The following is a 20,558-nucleotide window of genomic DNA, read 5'->3' as shown; positions in this document are numbered from 1 at the left end:
TGGTGGCAGTTTTCCGATGATGACAGCGGTTTTCACGGTTTTCTGATGAAAGCGACGGGAATAAAAAATTAGTATTTTCTTTATTTTTGTATTATCAGTTATTTTGTTGACCTATAGGGTCTTTTCATCTGTGATCTTTAGGATCCTTTCATCTTTCTTCTTTCTTATTTCGTCAGTGTCTAGTCCAATTCCTCTCACTTCATGAGACACTTTACATTCGAAATTATGAGAATTTACTTATGTAACTCTCATGTTGCTGAACCGAGAGAAATAAGAATTATATCCATGTAACTTGTGATTTTATCACTTATGAATGAAATATGGTTTCAATGGTTTCAATAAAAAGATGATGAAAAACTCAAAAAATCCTATCCTATGTGGCACTCCAAATTTCTAAGATTGAGTTTTGCATTGAAGATGCTCTTAGAACATCAAGTCCGTACTGGATGCTTACAGGCACCCGACTCGAATAACAATTCTTCCGTGTGCCTTTAACCGATCTTGGGGGAGTTCTAAAGGCGCCTTCGGCAATAAGTGGGACGTCTTTAGAACCCCCCTTCACCGCAAAGTCCAAACTGATCAAGCAGACTGCATACATCATCTCTATCAACCGGTCCTCTCTCTTTCTCTCTCTAAACTTTCTCTCTCTCTCTAAAACTTTAAATTTGTTTCTCTCTCTAAAAAGATAGTAAGTAGGTGGTAGGGGGTACTGGGAAATCAGTGATGAATGCCTGCTGTACATGCTCTCTTTGGACAAGATGGAAGGATTCTCCACTGCCGATGGATTTGTGGAGGGTAAATTTTTTTCCTTTTCCCCCATTTTAAAATTCTACTCATCAATTAGGGCATCCCCCTGTATTCATATTCATGTTCAATTGTTTCTTTAATCAGAAACATTTCTTCAAGTTCTTTTTTTTTTAAGGGTTTTTGATAATTTCTCAATTCTTATTTTGTTTGTATTTTTGAAATTTGGGGGTTTTTGATTTTAGTTATTCTGATAAAGTTTCGATTTTTATCCTAAAAAACAGTGAATGAATGCTTGGTGGAGATGTTGAAGTATTTAGCAAATGAACCCTCAGTTGGTCTTTATTACGTCCAACAACATACTCAGAATTCAGTTCCTAATCTCCTCCATCTCAATGTTTGTTCTTTCTCTTTTTTTATTTCAATACAAATTCTAGTTTATTCTTAATCAATGGCTGAATACCATCAATTAGAGAAAATAATATAAATGATAGAACAAAAGCCCTATTGTGATTGTTGTTTAACTTGCTTTTGTAGGATAAGGTTGTTGACAAGTCTCATGAAACTACCCTTCACACAGAAGATTTGGAGGATTCGATCTCCGTGGTGAGGTCAATGAAAGAATGTGGTATTTCCATTGCCGACGAGATGGTTAAAGATATTAACAAGTCTCTGATTATCATGTCAACATCTCAGCCACAAAGAGGGTACGAGTTTTTTTGTTTTCTTTCAATAACTTGCTAAACTTGATGATTGACGACATTTAGTACTCTCATTTTGCTCAATTCTTTCACATGTATAATGCTCATATTTGTGTTTTTACCTTTCCATAAGTTGATGCTAAACTTGATGATTGACGACATTTAGTACTCTCATTTTGCTCAATTCTTTCACATGTATAATGCTCATATTTGTGTTTTTACCTTTCCATAAGTTGATGCTAAACTTGATGATGGGCGAGCTTTGTTTTACCTTTCTATAACTTGTTTTTTTACCTTTCTATAACTTTTAGGAACCCTTCTGTCGAAATTTGTTCAAGTTTTGGTATATTGCCGCCATGCCAGAACTGTACAAAAGTTTTTCATGGTTTTGTGCAATGTGAATCAGGTTAATCCGTAGCCCAAGTTCAGGATTTCAGACGATTAAAAACACTACATGGGGACCTGTTGCCTTGGGGTACAATTCAGTTGGAACTCCACAGGAAGGAGAAGGAAGTAGTTATTTTTCATCGATTTTAAAGTCAGCACAACAGAAAGCAGCTGGCATTAGATGGCCTCAACTCGATCCAGACCAATCAGATAGCAGTAGAGGGCAGAAGTTACCTTCCCCTAGTTCAGAATCATCCACGGCTGCTGTTAGTGCTGTTGGTGCTTTGCCAGTTACAGAAACTGAAGAACTGCCCTTGTCGAGTCAGGTTGAAGAGGACCAACCCGACGAATTAAAATTGTCTGCTGAAAACTCTTCGATACATGAATTGTCTTCGCTTTCAGAAAAGTATGAAGAGTTCAAGGCTGATAAAGAAGCCAAACTCGAGGAATGGCTAGAAGAGCACGAGAGCTTGAATGGGTCAACTGAAATAAGAAATTCGAAAGGATAGAAACTTGAATATATATTCACCAGTTTACTGAGTCATTGTGTCTCTTAGATCAACCGACATCGGGAGGTGCTGATAAATCGCAAACTCAATGGCGGATCTATCTTGTTGAAGCGATCGGTATCTTAAAAGCTTCGGCATTTGTAACTTAGTTCTGAGATTGTATAATGATTGTTTGCTTTCTATTTAGTTTGATTTGCTGAAGGTTGCAGAACTATTAATGTAATTTATAGACAGATTTTCTTCATTCTATTTACAAGTATACTATTATTTGAATCAAATGTTATCTGGAGGCAGTAGGTCTCTTTAGAGATGGGTAAGATTTGCAATCTGATCTGCTTCTGGTTCACAAAAGAAACATGAAGCCAAACGAAAGCCTTTCGCAACTAAAACCATCAAAACCCATCAGAATTGTTGGTTCTTATTGTGCAGAAAGGATGAGAGCTCCAAGCTGTGGAGAAAACAATAAAACGATAGGGTAAATGGCCGTTCCTGTTATATGCGTTTCTTTGATATCTTTGGGGCGAAAACATTTTCCAAAAATCTAAAATCACCAAAACTGCAGATATAAAATCGGTCGTTACAACGGCTCCTGCAAACATTCACATGGCAAAGCCTGAGTTATCAAATACGGAAACAACTCTATAGCTAGATATTATAAATTACATAGTTGTAGATGGGATTTCCCCAGATGATCTGCTCTCTCAAGCAAGAAAGAAGAAAAAAGAAAGAAGAAAAATCAGGCCCCCAAAATTCATCAAAATAACAAACTAGACTGATACTGTTTAACTGTTATTTATCTGTACAGTATATAAACTAAGTCGAGAACTACAATCACAACAAAGTTATTTAGAACTCCATCTCTGGACACATTGCTTGCCCGATAAACAGGAAACTTGATTTTGCAACCAAATCTTGAACAATATGAAGCAATTGAACTTCATCTTTAACTCTCTTCTGCTCTACTATGCAGGTCACGGAGTTCGCAAAACATTCGACTAGCATCAAGTGTTGGCAGATTTTAACGTTTCAATGATGCTGCATCTTGTGAATCCACCTTCAGCTATAAATCAGAAGAAAAGAGAGAAGATAAAGATCTTGTTGGAGAAAACAAGTACAAAACATGAAGCAGTTTCCTCAAAATGTTGAACCTACTTGATTTAGATGGTTGAATAAAGCTCCGTGTAATAGCTTTTGGAGTTTATCACATTGATCAATCATATGACCCGAAGTTTTCGATTCCTCAAGCTGACACCAGAGTCGTTCAATTGTCGTGTATGGGAACCAAACAGCAGACATCTTTTTCCGGTTAATTACATCAACTGGTCTCTGTAAATGTTAGAAACAAGATAAAATCTATCACTTCAAAAGAGAAATTTTAAGATAATATCATTAAAGATAATCTAAGACCAGGATTATCTAATACTAAGGGTGACAAACGAACACGTAAAGCTCTGGATTTCATATTACTTCCTAAAACAGATCTACTTTTGATACAACTCAACAACTAGTTCTTATCAAATGAACAAAATGAGAAAGAATAAGGAGAGCACAATTTCACAGTTCACTCCAAATCAACCCATTGAATATGGAATAAAGTAGCATATTTTCGGGCAAGATCTAGAGAAGCCAGATGCATGTTTTGTACAATGCTTCGTTGAAGAAACAAATGCTTGAGGTAGTAACAATGATTTGGTGATGATTACCAGAGATGCAAAGGATTGGATGTACTCAAGCAACAGATTCGTAGCTTCTGTAAATCGACCATAATCAACATATAATCGAAATAAAGATGCAGGATCTGATTCTTGGCCAGTCATTCCCCAACCGGTTGCCCGTCTACCGCCCTGTAAAATCCCACGAGAGTGCGTAAATTGGATGACATGGTACAATATAAATCATGATACTAATTTAAAGGTATAGTATCGCATATTTGACCAAGAAATAACTAAAGAAAAATATTTCAAATTTGATCCATTCCCATATCTTCTGAAACACAGCTAGTTATTTAAATTATGACAAAAAGTTTATACACGATCTCAATGCCTCATAAAAGCTATTTGATAATGTTTGCTGGTTGGGGGAGAAGTGGGGGAAATAAAACTAGGACTTTAATAACCGAGTAAGATTAGAATTAGAAACATTACCTTGAACATATGAACCAGCCATAGGGGCAATTCAATCTGAGGATCTGTATGCATAAGTGTTTCAGCAACAATGACTGGTAATCTTGGATGCAAGTTTTTATACTTTTCCTGCAAAACCTCCACTCTAGATCGTAAGCTTCCTAGTATATTCAATACAAAAAAAAACATCCTAGTGTATCAAATTTAATATGAAGAACAATTAAACTTGTATAAAAAGTAACTGATATGCCATCCTTAGCCAGCCTAGGGTTGAAAATGGTATAAATGTGCAAGCTTATAGGATTCTCATGGTAACTGTACGTTGTAGTGTTGTACACAATTAAAATTAGTGATCTCCTAGAAACAAAGAAAACAGTAACACATGTTAAGATGTATTTGACACATACGAGATAAAGCTCAAGTATTTCCCACTGGCTATTCCCCATTGATTGAAGAATAAGAGGACTTCTATCACTTGCACCATGAATAAGTGCTTCATCCTCTGATGATGTCAACATCAGACTGTACTTTTTGGAATCGTTTCTGAAAGAAAGCATATAAATGAGATCATTTCGTCTAACATGGTTTTAGAGCATGTCAACCGGATTAGAAATAAAGCGAATAAAAGCTTGAAGAACATTTCTCGTACCCTATAAGTGGGGATCCTGCTCTATTTGGACAACATTTCACTGATATAGCAATAAATACTCGTTCGAGTTCCCTGCAGAAAAGGATCGTGTTATTCAACTAGGACTAAAATATTACAGGATAAAGGTATGGGTTTTGGTCGGATGTTGAAAGGGCACCTCTTCAATCTTGAACCTTTCCAGAACTTCATAAGAATCGTAAATGCCATATCGTAAAAGTTTGCTTCGACTAAAAGATCCACTAAATCTAATGGAGGAATTTGATTTCCTGAAAAAGGAAACGTACCAAACATAGAAATACGAATACTTGTTAGTTAATGGCTTTTCTACCTGTTAATAGAAACACTTAAAACTACTCCATACATAATAAATTTGTCCTTGAGAAAAAGAAAATTAAATGTTCTATTACCTGTAAATTTTAATTTTACATTTGCAACTGTAAGCAAATACTGGGCAGATGTAAGCACAAATTCATTTTCAAGCTTCTCAATATCGATGCAATGTTGAAGACTTGAAGAATGAACATGGTTTTCGGGCAGAGCTACAAAAGCGAAACCAAGATATCAAGTTAAATGCTTCATGGCCAAAATGAACAGAATCAGGTGATTCAGGTCATACGGTAACTGATCAACAAAAGGAAACCATGCTAATGGATGAACCATACAAGAGGTCAATAATGGCTGAATATGAAGACCAATAGTTCTTGGTCAAATCAGAAGTACTTACCATCCACTTCCGGAGATATTCGAGCCTTTTTATTTGGATAACGCTCATCTGTAGGAGAGCCATCAAATTGAGGGTCTATCCAGGCATAAGCAGGATGAACAAGGTTCAATGCATTAATAACAGCGGAGAGCCCGTTAAGTATCTCTTGCAGTGCTATGGAAAGCTGATGGTGCTCTTTCAGGGCTAGTTCACTCCTTAAGCGAGCTGAATATCTATACATGTAACTAGCTGCCTTTCGCCAATTGTGTCTATGCATTTCAAAAGTATAAAGCAATTTATATGCATTTGGCTTTGCTCCAATATCTGAACGTTCGGCCTGCAGAATTTAGAATATCTATATCAGGATGTCCATGATAAATTCATCAAAATGGTTTGTACATAGGCAAGAGAAAAATACTTAAAGCATATTTAGCATTTTCTACTAGGATGTACCTTCCAAGCAAGTTCCTTCTCGACCTTATCAACTAAGCCAACAAAAGGTAGTGCACAAAGGGTCTGCAACAAAGGAAACTCTTAGCAAGCATTCAAAAAGTTTGGTTCTCTCTCTAACAATGAAAAGTACACAAAAAGAAGAGACATGCAAGAAGTAACAAGGCGCAGAAGACCACAATATGAGATGCTTTATGTTTATCTAAGAAATCAACTCGATATCACACTACTTTTTTGTGAAGTATTATTATATGGGCCTGGGGCAAAAAATATGTATACATGATAGCAACCTTCCATAACGCGGAAATGAGAGAGTACGCATGACAAAAACCATACATTTAAAGACTGCATTCCTATTGGTGAAAAAAAAGGCTGGAAGGTAAAGCTTGCAAGTTCCTTGAACCTTGAAGCTATAACCATTTTGATTTCCATAATTGTTATTTTCCAGACACTTCTCACTCTTCAAAATTCAATTGACAACTGAATCGGTAAAAAAAAAGGTCAGTTCAGATTATTTTTCTGGAATATCCTGCAGTCCACTTCCATAGTCCAGTGATATAAAGTCGTTTCCCAATGATCCTATTTTCCGAGATTAGGTATCTCTTGCCACTGATATTTACTGTTTAGTATTTATTTATCAATATTCATTTTAAACTACAACTAAAAGGTGAATAAATTCTTAGAGAGAAAATTCAAGATTGGAGAAAACTTTCGGATCCAACTCAATGGCTGATACATCAAAATGTTGAGTTCCTATCAGTCTTTTGCGGGCTCTATAATTGACTGTTCCATTAATGAGGATCCCGGAAAATACAACTGAATGTTATGCAGATGCTACTCTTGTATCAACTATACAAGGAATAGACTAATAAATGACAAGAAAATGATTCATAATTACCTTAGTTGCACCGCGCTCACAGAGAACAATGACAAAACGTCTCAGACATATGCTTTTGTTATCCTCATCAGGATTCGAAATTATAGCACAATATGCATCATAATATTGATTAAGATCTAAAGCAAACTTGAAGACATTTGCCCAGAGTCTTCCTCTAATAGCGGTTGCAGGTTCACTGAAGGTCCCTTCATTGTTATTGTCATCTTTTGGACCAAGAACTTCATCAACTTGTTCAAGTGCAGCAAGAGCAAATTGGCAGGCACCTTCACTCATATTATATTGCTCAAAAATCTGCATCGCCCATTGGTAATAATGAAGTTTCCACGCTACTGTGGAACCAAAATCAGCTGAAAGGGAAGAGGAAACATAAGTTACAATTTCACTTTAAGATGTGTATTACTACAAACATTTCTCTGCAACTGAACTCACAGTGACCAGGATTGGGCATTCCTTGGAAAGACAAACTCTGTAAAGCCTTGGATGCTCCATGTCCAGATGAAGCCCTGCGTTATTACATACTGATGCTTAAGTATAGAAAGTGCAGACATGTAACAAAGAATTTCAATTATATCCTTATGCACTCATCAAAAGGGATACCATAAGTGAATATTCTTTTCCTAATAAAGTCATACTCGTTCTCTAGCAGCTGGTTTGATCATGTGAATAGGCACACAGAGTTGCTTGGAAGTTGCAAACTTGCAACAAACCTAAATCTACTCAGACGTTTAACTAGAATGTAACTCGAATTTGTAAATCAACCAATGCGCTACACCATTGCTCTATTGTCTACTGAATATCTATATAGTATTTCATCACTGCTGCACCATCCACTCTAGGACCATCCCTGTGTCATTGTTACACAGAACCTAGGCTAACAGATCGATACACAAAAAAAGGCTAAGTTGTGGATCCCAATCCTAGTTCTCAAGCACCATCTACGACTTCAAAGCTCTTCATACAGCGACTTGGGTTGACCAACCAATTGATCGAGTATGCTTCGTAGAACTACAGGATGCTGGAAAAAGTAAAATCATGGGTGCGCACAAGGAGAATCACTTCACTTTTGATATGATAGGCCCCGAAGTCAAGATACACATGCTATCTCAATAAGAGAAGCAAATGTTCCATGAAGGCAAAAAAGAAGAGTAGAATCTTTTCGTACATATAGACTAGAAGAGGGAAATTCACCCGCAGACAGTTATCCAGATACAATTTGTTTCTTGATAATTTCATTATTTTCCTAAAGGAAGAAAGTTGTGGTAGTTGGATCGATTATATTCATAAGATGTTGTGAAAGTGAAACACAAGTTTATATCTGTTTGGGATTGGACCAAGTAAGATATGGCTAAGTTACTTGTGCCCAAATGTTATATATCAATTCTGAAGGCACAACCCTATAGAATTGAAAAAAGAAACTACCATTGAGATCGGAATATCAAATTCATGGATCTTACAGTTTGACGTTCAAGAACATTGACATTTTGATATATAACTAAATAAGCATACTGATTATCTTAAGCCACACGCGACTAACATAAACTTAAAGACTAATAGTTATAGATAAATTGAATGATACAATTTCACAAGAGAGGTATCAAGAAAATGCACAATATTTAGTACCTAAAGAAACAGCGAACAGCTTCGCGGACTTTTGTTTCTTTTGAGATCTCGTTCAAGCCACTTTGTGTGCTTGCAAGAAGACAAAACCCCAGAAGATGAAGCCGTATACACCATTCACCATCAGTACTCTGAACACTCTGAGATGTCTTTTCTTTACGTGAATGTGATTCAACCATAGCAAATATGCTCTAAATGGAAAAAGAAACAATCGTTAGAAGAAGCTGCATACAGATTTATAATTGAAGTATAAGAATTTATTAATAACAACCCTGATAACTCTAAAAGAACTGTTTAGCACTTACATTTTCATTGTCATCGAATTAATAAATTTTCAAGAAAACTTGTAGATAATACTAAATTTTCAAGAGAACTGTTTAGCATCTTCGTTCTTCCTTTCTCTCTGTCCTATTACAACTAGTTATCCTTTAAGGTACAACCTGCCTTTTCCACTTTTTGTTGTTTCTAAAATTTTGTTATTCCTTAAGTATTCAGCACCCTAACACTTCATGCTCATGCAGTGATCGCTAAACCAAGGAATGAAATTTCTGTTTCGGTGGAAATTTCAGTAAACATGGAAAGAAATATTTTGGTCATTTCAAACTAAATATTTCGAAATTTATTTCCTTGACCAGGCAAAGTTAAGAGACACTTAGTTAAATTTTGGTAGGCATGGAAATGGAAATATTTCGATCATTCTCCGAAATATTTCGAAATTATTTCCAACTAATAGGGTTGCTACTAAAATCTAAATTTAATAAAAGGATGAAAAATCAACCTCCACAGCTTCATACTGGCCATGCTTAAGTAGGATCGTTGCAAGGTCTGTTGAATGACTAAAGAAAGCAGAAGATTCTTCTCCCATGCCACCCCAAATGATCCAGCTGACGAAGTTCCGTACTGGGTTAATATAGTTGTTTGGACTAGGAAAAGATCTCTGACAAAGATTGACTTTGTCTTCAGAGGAACTTTGGAAGTTAAGAAAAAGTAGGGAGGCCAATGTGAAATTGTACGAGCCAAGCTTTTGATTCAATGATTTTTTATCAGCATTGCTACCTGAAAAGAGTGCAAAACATGAGGATGATGATATCAAAACTACGCGAATTTAAAGGAACTGGAAGCTATATAATATTGATACATAACAGGTATCTGTCACTACTAGACGCAATTAAAGATAAGATAACACACAAAATCTCACATTATCTACTGAAGTACCAATTGGAGTGTCTGCACGGGTCAGACCAGGCACCAGTATGTCCATAATTCCAAAATCTAAATGTCAACAAGGCAAACAGCCACTAATAACTCCATGTTATATAGAATTGAACCAACTGTGGGGAAAAAATCTTTTCAGAAAACATGAATGGTTCAGTCACATGCATAATATCACGTATCAGAGCACAATCATGGCTGTAACGTTTTCAGTTAGTTGAAAAGCCAAGAAATTCCAATCAGACGAAGAGGAAGAACTTCTATCAATTCTGACACACCCAGTGTACATGAAAAAACCAACATATGGTTAGAAAAGGTTCCATCCAGTCACATCCAAAATCTAACCGAGACATTTAAAAATGTTAAAGCATGGCACAAACTGCATAAGTCATCTGATAGTGGATATAACTTTATTAGGTGGCGTCTGGCGGTCAGTTTTTCATCTCTTATAAAAATAGAATAGTAGTCTTAATTTGAAGTTATTGCCAGCAAAAGCAAAATGGTAAGATTTCAGAGAAAATAAGATCCTAGCTTACCAATATGCAATGATGAAAGTTGGGAACTGAAATCTTCTAGGGGTGGTGATCTGGATGGTGTAGTTCCCAAGAAATGTAGAATAAGCCACTCCATAAGAATTTCTTGAATCATTGGAACCAATTCTAGTTGTATCCTGGAGATATCATCTTGTGCCATTTGGACCTGCAATGGAGAAACATTAGACATTTCAAGTGCAGCATATTATCACCAACTGATACCATCCTCAAGTTGGTAAACTATATCAGCTTCGGGATGTTCAGTTCTTAGTTTCTACAAAGCTGCAGCCTGCAGCAGCCTTGACCAAATACTTTACAACATTCTTGATTCTTTCAGGGAATATAACTGGGAATTTTTTCTCCGTACGCCTAACTCAATGTGTATAAACTTAAAACAATGCTACTATTTGCTAATTTCAGCAAACTTGTTGGAAGCAAACAAGTACCTGTCCGCTGATGTTTACCAAATAGCCTAATAGCAAAAGTATGTCCAAGGCAGACTCGAACATCACTTTTGCAACTTGAGATGTAGACTGAACCACAATGGATGTATTGATATTGAACTTCAATAGTGAATCCAATCTTTGTATGCTTTTACATGGAACAAGGACCTTTAGATAATTTTCTATCACATTCAAAACATTGCTCCACCTGCCAGCTTTATTGCATAGAGAATGAAGAGATAAGAGCATCTCAATTGAGAACTTCCTCTGATTTTTGTGATCTGTTAATTCCTTTTTCCAGGCAGTATCAACTCCAAGTTGTGATACATGGATTGCTGCTACTGACGAACCATATCCAGTTTCCAGGATCTTCAGCAAGCGCGGGACGACTTCTTCGGATGAAATCATTGGCACACCAACAAGAGATTCATAGAAAATTGCAGAAGCAGACCTACCGAGTTGCTGGTTGATACTACTAATGCATCTTAACACTTCAAAAAGTATCTCACAATCATGATCCGACAAATCCAAGCCAGAGCTAGCAAATTCATCTAATACGTCAAAAGATCCTGACAAAGAGCAAGAAAAATAGTAAACCTATCAGACATGCAAATTTGGTACAGAGAGATGAGCCTTATGATATTAAAGTAAAGTGGCGGACTAACTAAAGGCCTCAAACATACCAAACACAAGCTGCTCAATATTCTCCAACCCGCGAAACAAGGATATCGAACTTTTTCTAACTAAACCAACTGCATCTGTTGAAGTATCTACCCATAAACCATATGGGCTATTTTTTTTACACCAATGCTGGAAATAACGAGTGCAAAAATTCTTCCAGCAATATATTATTGAAATTGGATTTTCAGCATTTCCCTGACACAAAATAAACATTCAGTTACTAGTGCATAGAACTCTCTTATACCTTTACTCCTCCCACAACACATAAGTCGTTAGTAAATAAACTGTAATAAAATAGAAACCGGCACATAAAGATGCAGACTGCAGAGACAAAAAATTACCTCACTCTCAATAAGAGAAAAGATTTCCTTTTTCAAATCATCAACCGTCAAGGATTGGAGGTCAGAATCAGTCCAGTGCTTGTTGTAATCTTGTATAGTTGCACGAAGAGTAGCACTTTGGTGGACACCAGGATGAAGCAGCCTGCGTGAGAAAATTGAAGATACAAAAGGAACAACCTGATCCTGCAATACAAATACATTTTAATTTTGGCTAGCTTCGAAGATTCAAATGCGAGTCATAACAAAAGCAAATCATACATGAACAATAAATTGGTTTCGACCATGTGATATAAAGAAATGCAGTTTAAACCTAATACTACGTTCAGCATTTGATTCAGGAGTATTTATTTAGCATTACATAGTCGTCCAAAAGAAACAATTCACTAATTAAACTTGCTCAACTAAAATAGGCATTTGGATATCAAATATAGAAAATTCGAAGTGTGAATCATCGGTAACCATATTATGATAGATATTGAAGCAGTAAGTAATATCCAATTTGTGAGATAATGCGGCGTGTTGGCGCCTATGTTGTTTGAGTTATGAGGGGGGCAATGAGCATCTCCCCTCACCTCAGCTCGCCGAGGCAAGCACCTTCGAAATTGGAGATGAACCTTGGATGCGTTTTTCAGTTCATCTCTCTGCGTATTTTCATGTTTTTTTCTTATAAATGGAAAATTATAGGCATGTCACCTCGGCCATTTCAGCTTGCCTAGACATGCCTTTTTTGGGGCTTCCATTATCATGGGACATTAGTTAAGTTTTCCATAAGGTGGATCTTTGGGGCGAAGGAGAAGCTCTGTGAGCGACTGTTTTATTATCTACTGTTAAGAGGATTTTCAAAGAGTTGCTTTCTCAAAATTGCTTATGAGTGGTCTCCCATTTCCAAGTGGTATGTGATATCAATATAGAAGACTTCCGTCGTGACTTAGTAGTTCTGTTCCATTAAATAATCAGAACTCTTAAAAATTATGGCTTATTTTATCTTTTATATTTTCAAGTTGAATGTGAAGTATGTATTCGCAGTCATAAAAAGACTTCGACAAAATCACAACACAAGAAACAAACATATTAGATGGAACACATGAGAGGGGCAAGATGAAATCAACACATCAGCCATGAACTAACAAACCAACAAATATTGTTTAACCTTTTCTTTATTGAACCAGAAATAAAAGAGAGAAGAAATGAAATGTAAATGAGCCAGAGTTCGTAACAATGTTAATAAGTACAGAAATATCGATTCAAATACCTTGACCGAAGAAAACAACGAATTGCTAGCCCAAATCAGATCATCTGAAGCATGTTGTTGAAATAGCTGGTCGGCAACGAAGGCTTCTTGCATACCGTAAACCTGTATTTTCTCCCTGACAAAAGATTTGACTGGTCTAAGAAAGTACTCCAATCTAGTAAATGATATAATTATTTTAAGCAGGCAAGAGAGAATAGCGCAATAGGAGGCATGTTGCCAAAACAACAAAATTTTCGCTAACAGCTGTTAACAGAGGACGCAGAAAACAATGGAAGGAGGCCGTGGCAACTATTTGAGAAAAAGAAGATCAATCTAACTGAACAATATCTTTGCAGGATAAGTGACACTTAGAGATTTTTTTTTTGAAAATTTTGAATTAATATAGGGAAAAAGAATAAAAGGGAGTGACACTTACAGATTCACAGTGCTATGGGAGAAATCATACAATGCTATCCCGTCTTCTTTCAGTATCCATAGCTTGTTAGAAGAAATTTTCAAGTCAATCAGTCCTCCCTGTCAGGAATGAACTAATAACATTAATTATTGAAAGAAAACTCAGTTATCTGTTATGCAAAAAAAGCACCAAAAAGTGTGCAACACTTGGTTACCTCCTCCAAAGGAATGTTTTGAATTGATGGTTCTGGCAACAAACTGATTTTGTTCCCCAGACTAGAACGTAAGCTTAAAATGGCAATCATGTCCCTGTCAGCTTCCTATGAAATATTACCCAGAAATCAATGATTGTCACCATAAAAGGTAAACCATCAGAGCATGAAAAGTTCAAAAATAGCTCAAGCAATCACTGAATAGTCATCCATCTATATATTACTGAGAAGTAAAAGTTCTATCGATAATCTAAATCACTTGTGTGGTCCTCAGATGTGGTTATTTACTGGTATTTCATCACTCATTCTTGTAAGACACAAAAAGACAATGCTAAATATATTTTCACTACCATGTGGTTATTTTATGCGACCTCACCACTCATCTTTGTTAGAAACAAAAGATAACGCTAAAAATTTTCAAACCGATTTCTCCCGCTCAAATGCGGGGCTGGGTGGCTGCCCTTCTGGTATAGATATGGTTATATTACATATCATTTATAGCAAACGGCTATTACACATATATTACAAACTATACACAATAAATTAGTCAATTAAATCACAGATTAATGACATATTAATTATATTGTAGGGTATAAGCCAAACTCCAAACTTTGTTTTGCTGAATCAGAGGGGTGGGAACTGGGAAGATGGAGCAGTTTAGAGCTGTGGTGGTGCCACAATATCGCCTTTGACAATAAATGTAATTGAAATGAAAATTGACCATTATGACATGAAGATGGATGAAACTGCTGTGTTATGAACTACCTCACTGAGTGTTACAAAATATACACACGCACACACACACAAGTGAATATGCATATTGTATTAAGAATAACGTAATCTACAATGTGAATCTTTCATGCGTTTTTGGTCAAAATGAAAAGAATAATTGGCATATTATTAACAATCCAACAATACTAATTTATTATTCTATATTCGTTTAAATAATTAGATGGGTATCTTCAAAATTAGGTTATCCTTCTTCATAAAAACTCAAGCCGTGATATGGGTTGGACCTGCTTATGTAGCCACTCAAAATGGTTGGTACTTTCCTAATCACGGTATAGGGTAAATTTTAGAGATGTATGCAATGCTAAATGAAGAATGCAGCATAGAGGAGGAAAAGTAGGTAGAAATTTAATATTGTAAAACAACCCAAGGATTATAGCAACTCTACAAAAAACATACCCTCGTACTTCTGTGTAAGATAGCCAGGGAAATCCAATGTGTAGCCTTATTACCACCACCCACCCATAGCCTTGAGACTTCTGACAGCGAAAAAAATAGGATGGAGAATCAGATATTATTAATACTGTAGAAAGAAAAATCATATTGATCTTGCAGAAATGATGGTTGAACCCTTGCTTCAATGAACTGGGGCTGGGTAGCATCAAGGTTACCTGGTACTCGGATCGCTCCGGTACGTGGTACGGGTACCGGTACGCGGAACGCTACCATGTGAGTATCGGGTACGCTAGGGGTATACTTCTCCGGTACGCCATTTTCGAGTTCAGTACGTTTTGGACTATTTTTCATAGACAATAAATACTCTCTATGATGCATTTATAATAGATACACCTACTCTTAGACATCATTTCTCCACCAAATCTACAATCTAACAAGCCAATTAAAAAAGTTCTTGTGGTTTAACTACCCAATTAGTCGAATTTGTAGTTTTCTACAAAGATTTTAGGTTAATTAAGACTAAAAATTCAGATACACTAATTGTGGGGTACTGGATCGCGAACCCACCCAAAAAGGGTACGAAATTCGGGTACGGTGAATCGGGTACGCGGTACGTAGGGTAGAGGAGAGTATCTGGTAACCTTGGGTAGCATCGTACTCAAATCTCAAATTGGGTTAGACTCTGAAATGAGAGGCCAACTAAAGCTCGGGATAAGGCCTTAAACCATCCAAGAAAACCAGAATTTCAAGTACTATATTACTAAAGGTTCCCCTTAAACTGTCATTTTCCAGCTCAGTCCGTCATAAAGAATCCATGTCTCTCTTGCTTCATACTTGAACAGTAAAATTTCTTTTGTTCTTGGATCTTTGGTACCTTTCATATCTTTACTTCTTCCATGGGATAACAAGAAAGTTCAAACTTGAGGTAAAAAAATAATTAATCTTGGGTAGTAAAGATAAGAGACTAGAAGTAGATAAAGAATGTAATATGAAGATTATTATCGAATAAGAAAATCTTATGTTATTCATATATATATATATGACTACAAAAACAATAAATAGATACAACAAGTGTAATGAAATTGCCTGCTGATTCTGGAACTGCAATGGTATAGTTGAGAACCTTAGTATGACTCAGAAGATCCCATACTCGTAAGCTTTTATCAGCATGAAGCACGAAAAGTAATTTTCTTCCATGAAACTCTAGTATGACCAAATCTTGCACCAGTCCAACAGTTCTACCTCTGCTTGTTATGTAGATTCATGAACAGTAAGTAAGCTTGAGAGGAGAAATAAGTGAGAGCTAGTAATGTAGCCATATATTAAGGTTTATATAGATAATAACTTGCTACTAAACCATGACTCATGGGAAACATAATAAAACATTTGATGCAGCAAATAGGTCAGATTATCATGGCTAAAGGGCGGAGATCCAATTCAGAATCTCAAATTCTGTCCGACATGGATTCTCAAACCAAGTTGGATTTTTTTTCAACCAAGATGCACCTACCTCACCACGCCAAGGTTAAACTGCCTAGCTATCTACTAAAAGTGCATGATAACATATTTAAACTGCATCTTTATTGGCTAAATTGTCCCTTCTCCTACTGTTAGGCTCTTAGCAATTATGTTTAGCTCTTTTATCAAAGGACTTGATAAAAAGAAGCCCAAATTAAACTATAATCAACAGAAATGGAGAAGGCCACCTTGCCATGAGACCCCATAAGCGACCAATCCCAACATCATCTCTTAGCTCGTTCATGAAACCTACGCATAAGAGTATAATTTTCATCAAATTGATTAATCACATCAATAATTACAAACTGGCGTAAATTGACAATGCTAAAAGCAATAATCACAACATTACTGATTGTAAACATATCTTTAAATCGAGTTATACTTCACTAACTATAACATAAAAACAAGGACCATTCCAAAGGAGAACACGCTCCATCCACAATTTGTTTCCCTGTGGCTTACCTTACGTAGACATCCTAGCAATCCAACTTCTGAACTTTCAAATACATGTCATCAATAATGAAATATAATAGAATCTTCTAAACTTCCACAAATTTAACAGAATGAAATTCTCCAAGAACATGATTTCTTCAGCTCCACACAGACATGGGTTCACACGACACCATATAGTATTTTAGTATTAGATTAAGATATGGCGTGATGATAGTTTCTCGGGCTCAAACAAACTTAGACTGGGCTTCGAAATGCAAACAGAAAACAGCGGTTGATTCACAGCACAGGGGATGCAAGAGAAAAAAAAAGCGTAGGCATCCTTCAAGATAATAAGTCATTAAGAATCATTTGTTATAATCTCTTGTTGTTGGAGGATACATTTAGTTGGCCAACTGACTTAATATCTTCTAGGCAGTAGTGGTAACGGCAGATTGCCAATTCTAAAATTGCAACAATACAAGTTTGTTCATTGAACAAGCCTCCCTAGAAACAGACTGAGCATTGGTAGGAGCTAGGACACTGGGCAGGTTGTACATACTTATACTTCACAATCAGAAGCAAGTTTATTATGCCTGATATACATACTATCTTGGGTTCTCCACTGATACAACATCACACCAACAGATCAGAGCTCATAGATGGGAATCCGTATTTAGTGTTCCAATTATTTAATTACTTTTGGAACGTTTAAAATGTGTCAAGTTATTCAAAATTCGCCCATCAGCAAAATTCTTAAATCAAACTGTCAATTATGTGGTAATAGGTTTGACAGTCTAAAAGGTGACCAAGTATGCCACTTATAAATTTATAATGGTCTAAAAGATGAGAGAAATAAATAACCATTCATCGCTTGAAACCAACATGTTCTCCTAGAAATACATACACAAAAATAGGACAACATACCTGGTTCAGTTTGATCAAGTACGCCAAGTTTGAACAACCCAATTGAGCCATCATGTCGCCCAACAACCAAACATCCCATAGTTGCAGTTACGGAAGTTATTGTTCCAGATTGTGTATGAGTACTCAAATCATACTCCGTAAGCTCATTTTGTGGGAATATAGAGCAGGATGCATAACCAAGAAGATTTCTCAACTTAAAAAGAAAAGCCCTTCCGGAGACTGTAAGTGTATAAAGAAGAAATGGATGTCCAATAGTACTACTAGTCTGAAAAATGAAGACATCAAATATTAACAAACAAAAATTCATCAACTAGAAAACACTGGGTGGTTCATTACGAACCTCATTTTTGCATATGTAAGCAAATGGGCTTAGAGCATCCTGGAAAATTAGACGAAGACCAGTTTTTGGAAACTCTTCAGATGCAGAGAATTCCATCAATTCCAATACATGGGGTAGACTCTTATGAATTCTCCTGTCAAATGGTTTCATAGAAATGTCAACCATAAAAAGTGTATTAGTAAAATTAGCTCCATTCAAATTGGTTTCTTGATTCATTAATCAAATACTACTAGGATGGTTCATTATAGCATTCCTAAGTAAACCTAGACTCACATTTAATAGGATAAACTAAATAGTGAAATAATATAGTAGCTTACTAATCAAATAAACATCAAATTTTTTTGACTTGGGGAGGCAAGTAATCACATAAACATTAACCATTTAATATTGGGATGAGTTGAAATTCGAATTTGTACTGATATATATGGGCACTTGTTGGTGCTTCATACACTCAGATTGCCAATGTTTTGAAAGAGATGAAGAGAAAGAGAGTAAAAGTAGAAGAAGTACCAGATGAGATAAGTGGGAGTATGTCCGATTTTGTAGAAAGATGAAGCATTCTCTGTTTGGGGAGCGAAGGAATGCTGAAGAGAAGAAGGATCGATAGTAGAGGTAATGGCGAGAGTATTTGCAGAAGAAGAAGAAGAAGGGACCGGAATCTCAGTCCACTTAATAGAGTCACTACCGGGGATATGAACCTCCATGCCGGCCAACGATCCACCACTTCCACCACCCATCTTTCTCTCTCTATTCTTTCACTCCGTTAGGGCGGGAGAGACTCACTCGACAGACTGATTGTTTCTTTTGTTGAGAGTTTTAGAGAGAGAAAGAGGGACTTGAAGAAGCGCTGCTTTTACAGGGAGAGAGAGAGAGAGATTCAAGATTTATTAAGCCAACATAAACCCCCTAAGAGGAGCCCAGATTTATTGGTCTGGGTTGGGCCACCTAAGATGGAGTCTAGTCTTTCGGTCGTTATATAGGCACCGCGGTTAAGATGAAGTCCTTTTAAAAAAAAAGAATAGTTTCGGATCTATTTTGTGAGGTAACTTTTTTTGTCTCCCACCTATAGCGGCACCAAAAACTAGATATAACATTTGCATCTCTATTATTAAGCTCTGAAAAACCGCCAGCAACTCGAAGAAGTCGCCCAGTTTTGATATCAATGGACTATGGATAGTTTTGGAATTCGGCTTCAAGTGATAGACGATATGTTATATAATACATGGTCTGGATTAATAATGACTCCACTCTAGCTCCTTCCCTAGGCAGTTCTAAGACCTCCCACCAGAATTACTAAGCTTAACCCCCAAAAGCTAGTTAAAATACTTTGGACCTAGGCTTATTGTACTGCCCATAGTTGTTATCTACTCTAAAAATCATAAGAAGCCCATTGCAGGTTGTTTTCAGCCTTCACTACCACATATAGAAAGCAATGAGTTTCAAAAAAGAATAGATAATAGAAAGCAATAAAAAAAAAACTTGTAACGGAGCTTAGAAAATACTTACCTGGACAGGGTCAATGGATGATCAGGAAGGTCCATGGCCTAGGTTAGTGACCTCCATTGCACATAGGAGGGGCACTCGCCTAAGATCTACCAAATAATGGAGTCTACATCATAATTTGTGATAGAGGGGCTACGCGTTCGCGCACCCCTACCCAATGCTTGACCCTAAGATTGCTTATTACAGTCTTATCCTAATCTCCGTTGAAATTTTAGGAACCAAGTTAAATAAGTACCATCAATTTCTGTAGAGTAATAAGTAATTAGAGATTTATCATTAAATATAGGTAAAAAAACTTACACTATAAACAGCCGGAATCGACCAAAATAGAGACGATAAGGACCAACCGTCCACATGGTGCTTCACACTCAACGCAATTATCCCGCTGAGGAATACTCCAAAAAGTCTCGTCACGGTAGTCGTCGTGTACGGTTGGTCAAACGTGTTAACCATCCTCTCCTAAAACCAACAAATATGTTAAAGTTACTTTTAATTGCTTATTACCAATATGAGGCCACCCAACTCTACATGATAACGAAAAACCGGTAAAGCTCTTATCAAAATAGTAATCCATCCTGCCTGAGAGATGCAATTGCCTATTACCAATATGGGGGCCACCCAAGCAACATGTTCACTACAGCAGACGCGATAGTCGGGGTGGCATTAAGGCCAAGTGTATATAGGTAGTAGTTGTCCACTACCTACATATCAATCGAGTATTTCAACAAAAAAAAAGTGTATATAGGCACTAGTTGTCCATTACCCTACATATCAACTAAGTACTCAACCGTCGATGATTTTCCTTCAA

At 36.5% G+C, this 20,558-nt stretch overlaps 2 protein-coding genes and 1 non-coding gene across 4 annotated transcripts; 2 read left to right on the top strand and 1 right to left on the bottom strand.

The window, feature by feature from the left end:
* Positions 1-560: 560 nt before the first annotated feature.
* On the top strand, positions 561-2,619 carry LOC147569243 (MEF2BNB-like protein). Its single transcript, XM_086655708.1, has 4 exons — positions 561-795; positions 1,029-1,141; positions 1,282-1,451; positions 1,852-2,619. The coding sequence occupies exons 1-4, from the start codon at positions 741-743 to the stop codon at positions 2,339-2,341; spliced, it is 828 nt and encodes a 275-aa protein (XP_086511834.1). The 5' UTR covers positions 561-740; the 3' UTR covers positions 2,342-2,619.
* Positions 2,620-2,959: 340 nt separating this feature from the next.
* Positions 2,960-19,194, bottom strand: SAR1 (SUPPRESSOR OF AUXIN RESISTANCE1). Of its 2 annotated transcripts, none has more exons than XM_086655706.1 (27): positions 18,758-19,194; positions 18,248-18,380; positions 17,908-18,172; positions 16,740-16,800; positions 16,120-16,277; positions 15,037-15,116; positions 13,852-13,956; positions 13,659-13,756; positions 13,244-13,358; positions 11,992-12,174; positions 11,653-11,845; positions 10,973-11,538; positions 10,530-10,692; positions 9,560-9,837; positions 8,785-8,972; positions 7,594-7,667; positions 7,165-7,511; positions 6,270-6,332; positions 5,838-6,153; positions 5,521-5,652; positions 5,271-5,379; positions 5,114-5,185; positions 4,872-5,007; positions 4,486-4,593; positions 4,045-4,185; positions 3,494-3,667; positions 2,960-3,401 (listed from the first exon to the last, which is right to left on the bottom strand). In XM_086655706.1, the coding sequence occupies exons 1-27, from the start codon at positions 18,982-18,984 to the stop codon at positions 3,360-3,362; spliced, it is 4,527 nt and encodes a 1,508-aa protein (XP_086511832.1). In that variant the 5' UTR covers positions 18,985-19,194; the 3' UTR covers positions 2,960-3,359. The 2 variants fall into 2 exon arrangements, with proteins under 2 accessions (XP_086511832.1, XP_086511833.1); XM_086655707.1 differs by having other exon boundaries at positions 15,037-15,113.
* A 551-nt stretch (positions 19,195-19,745) lies between these two features.
* LOC147569241 (U1 spliceosomal RNA) lies at positions 19,746-19,903 on the top strand. Its single transcript, XR_015231700.1, has one exon. It is a non-coding gene; the product is annotated as a U1 spliceosomal RNA (small nuclear RNA).
* Positions 19,904-20,558: the final 655 nt, after the last annotated feature.

The sequence above is a fragment of the Eschscholzia californica genome, unplaced genomic scaffold (assembly GCF_041429995.1).
Source record: "Eschscholzia californica isolate CP2 unplaced genomic scaffold, dmEscCali1.0.p SCAF_1, whole genome shotgun sequence".
NCBI classification, from domain to species: Eukaryota; Viridiplantae; Streptophyta; class Magnoliopsida; order Ranunculales; family Papaveraceae; genus Eschscholzia; species Eschscholzia californica.
The sequence above is the reverse complement of the archived record's forward strand: the minus strand, read 5'-3'. Positions and strand labels throughout refer to the sequence as shown.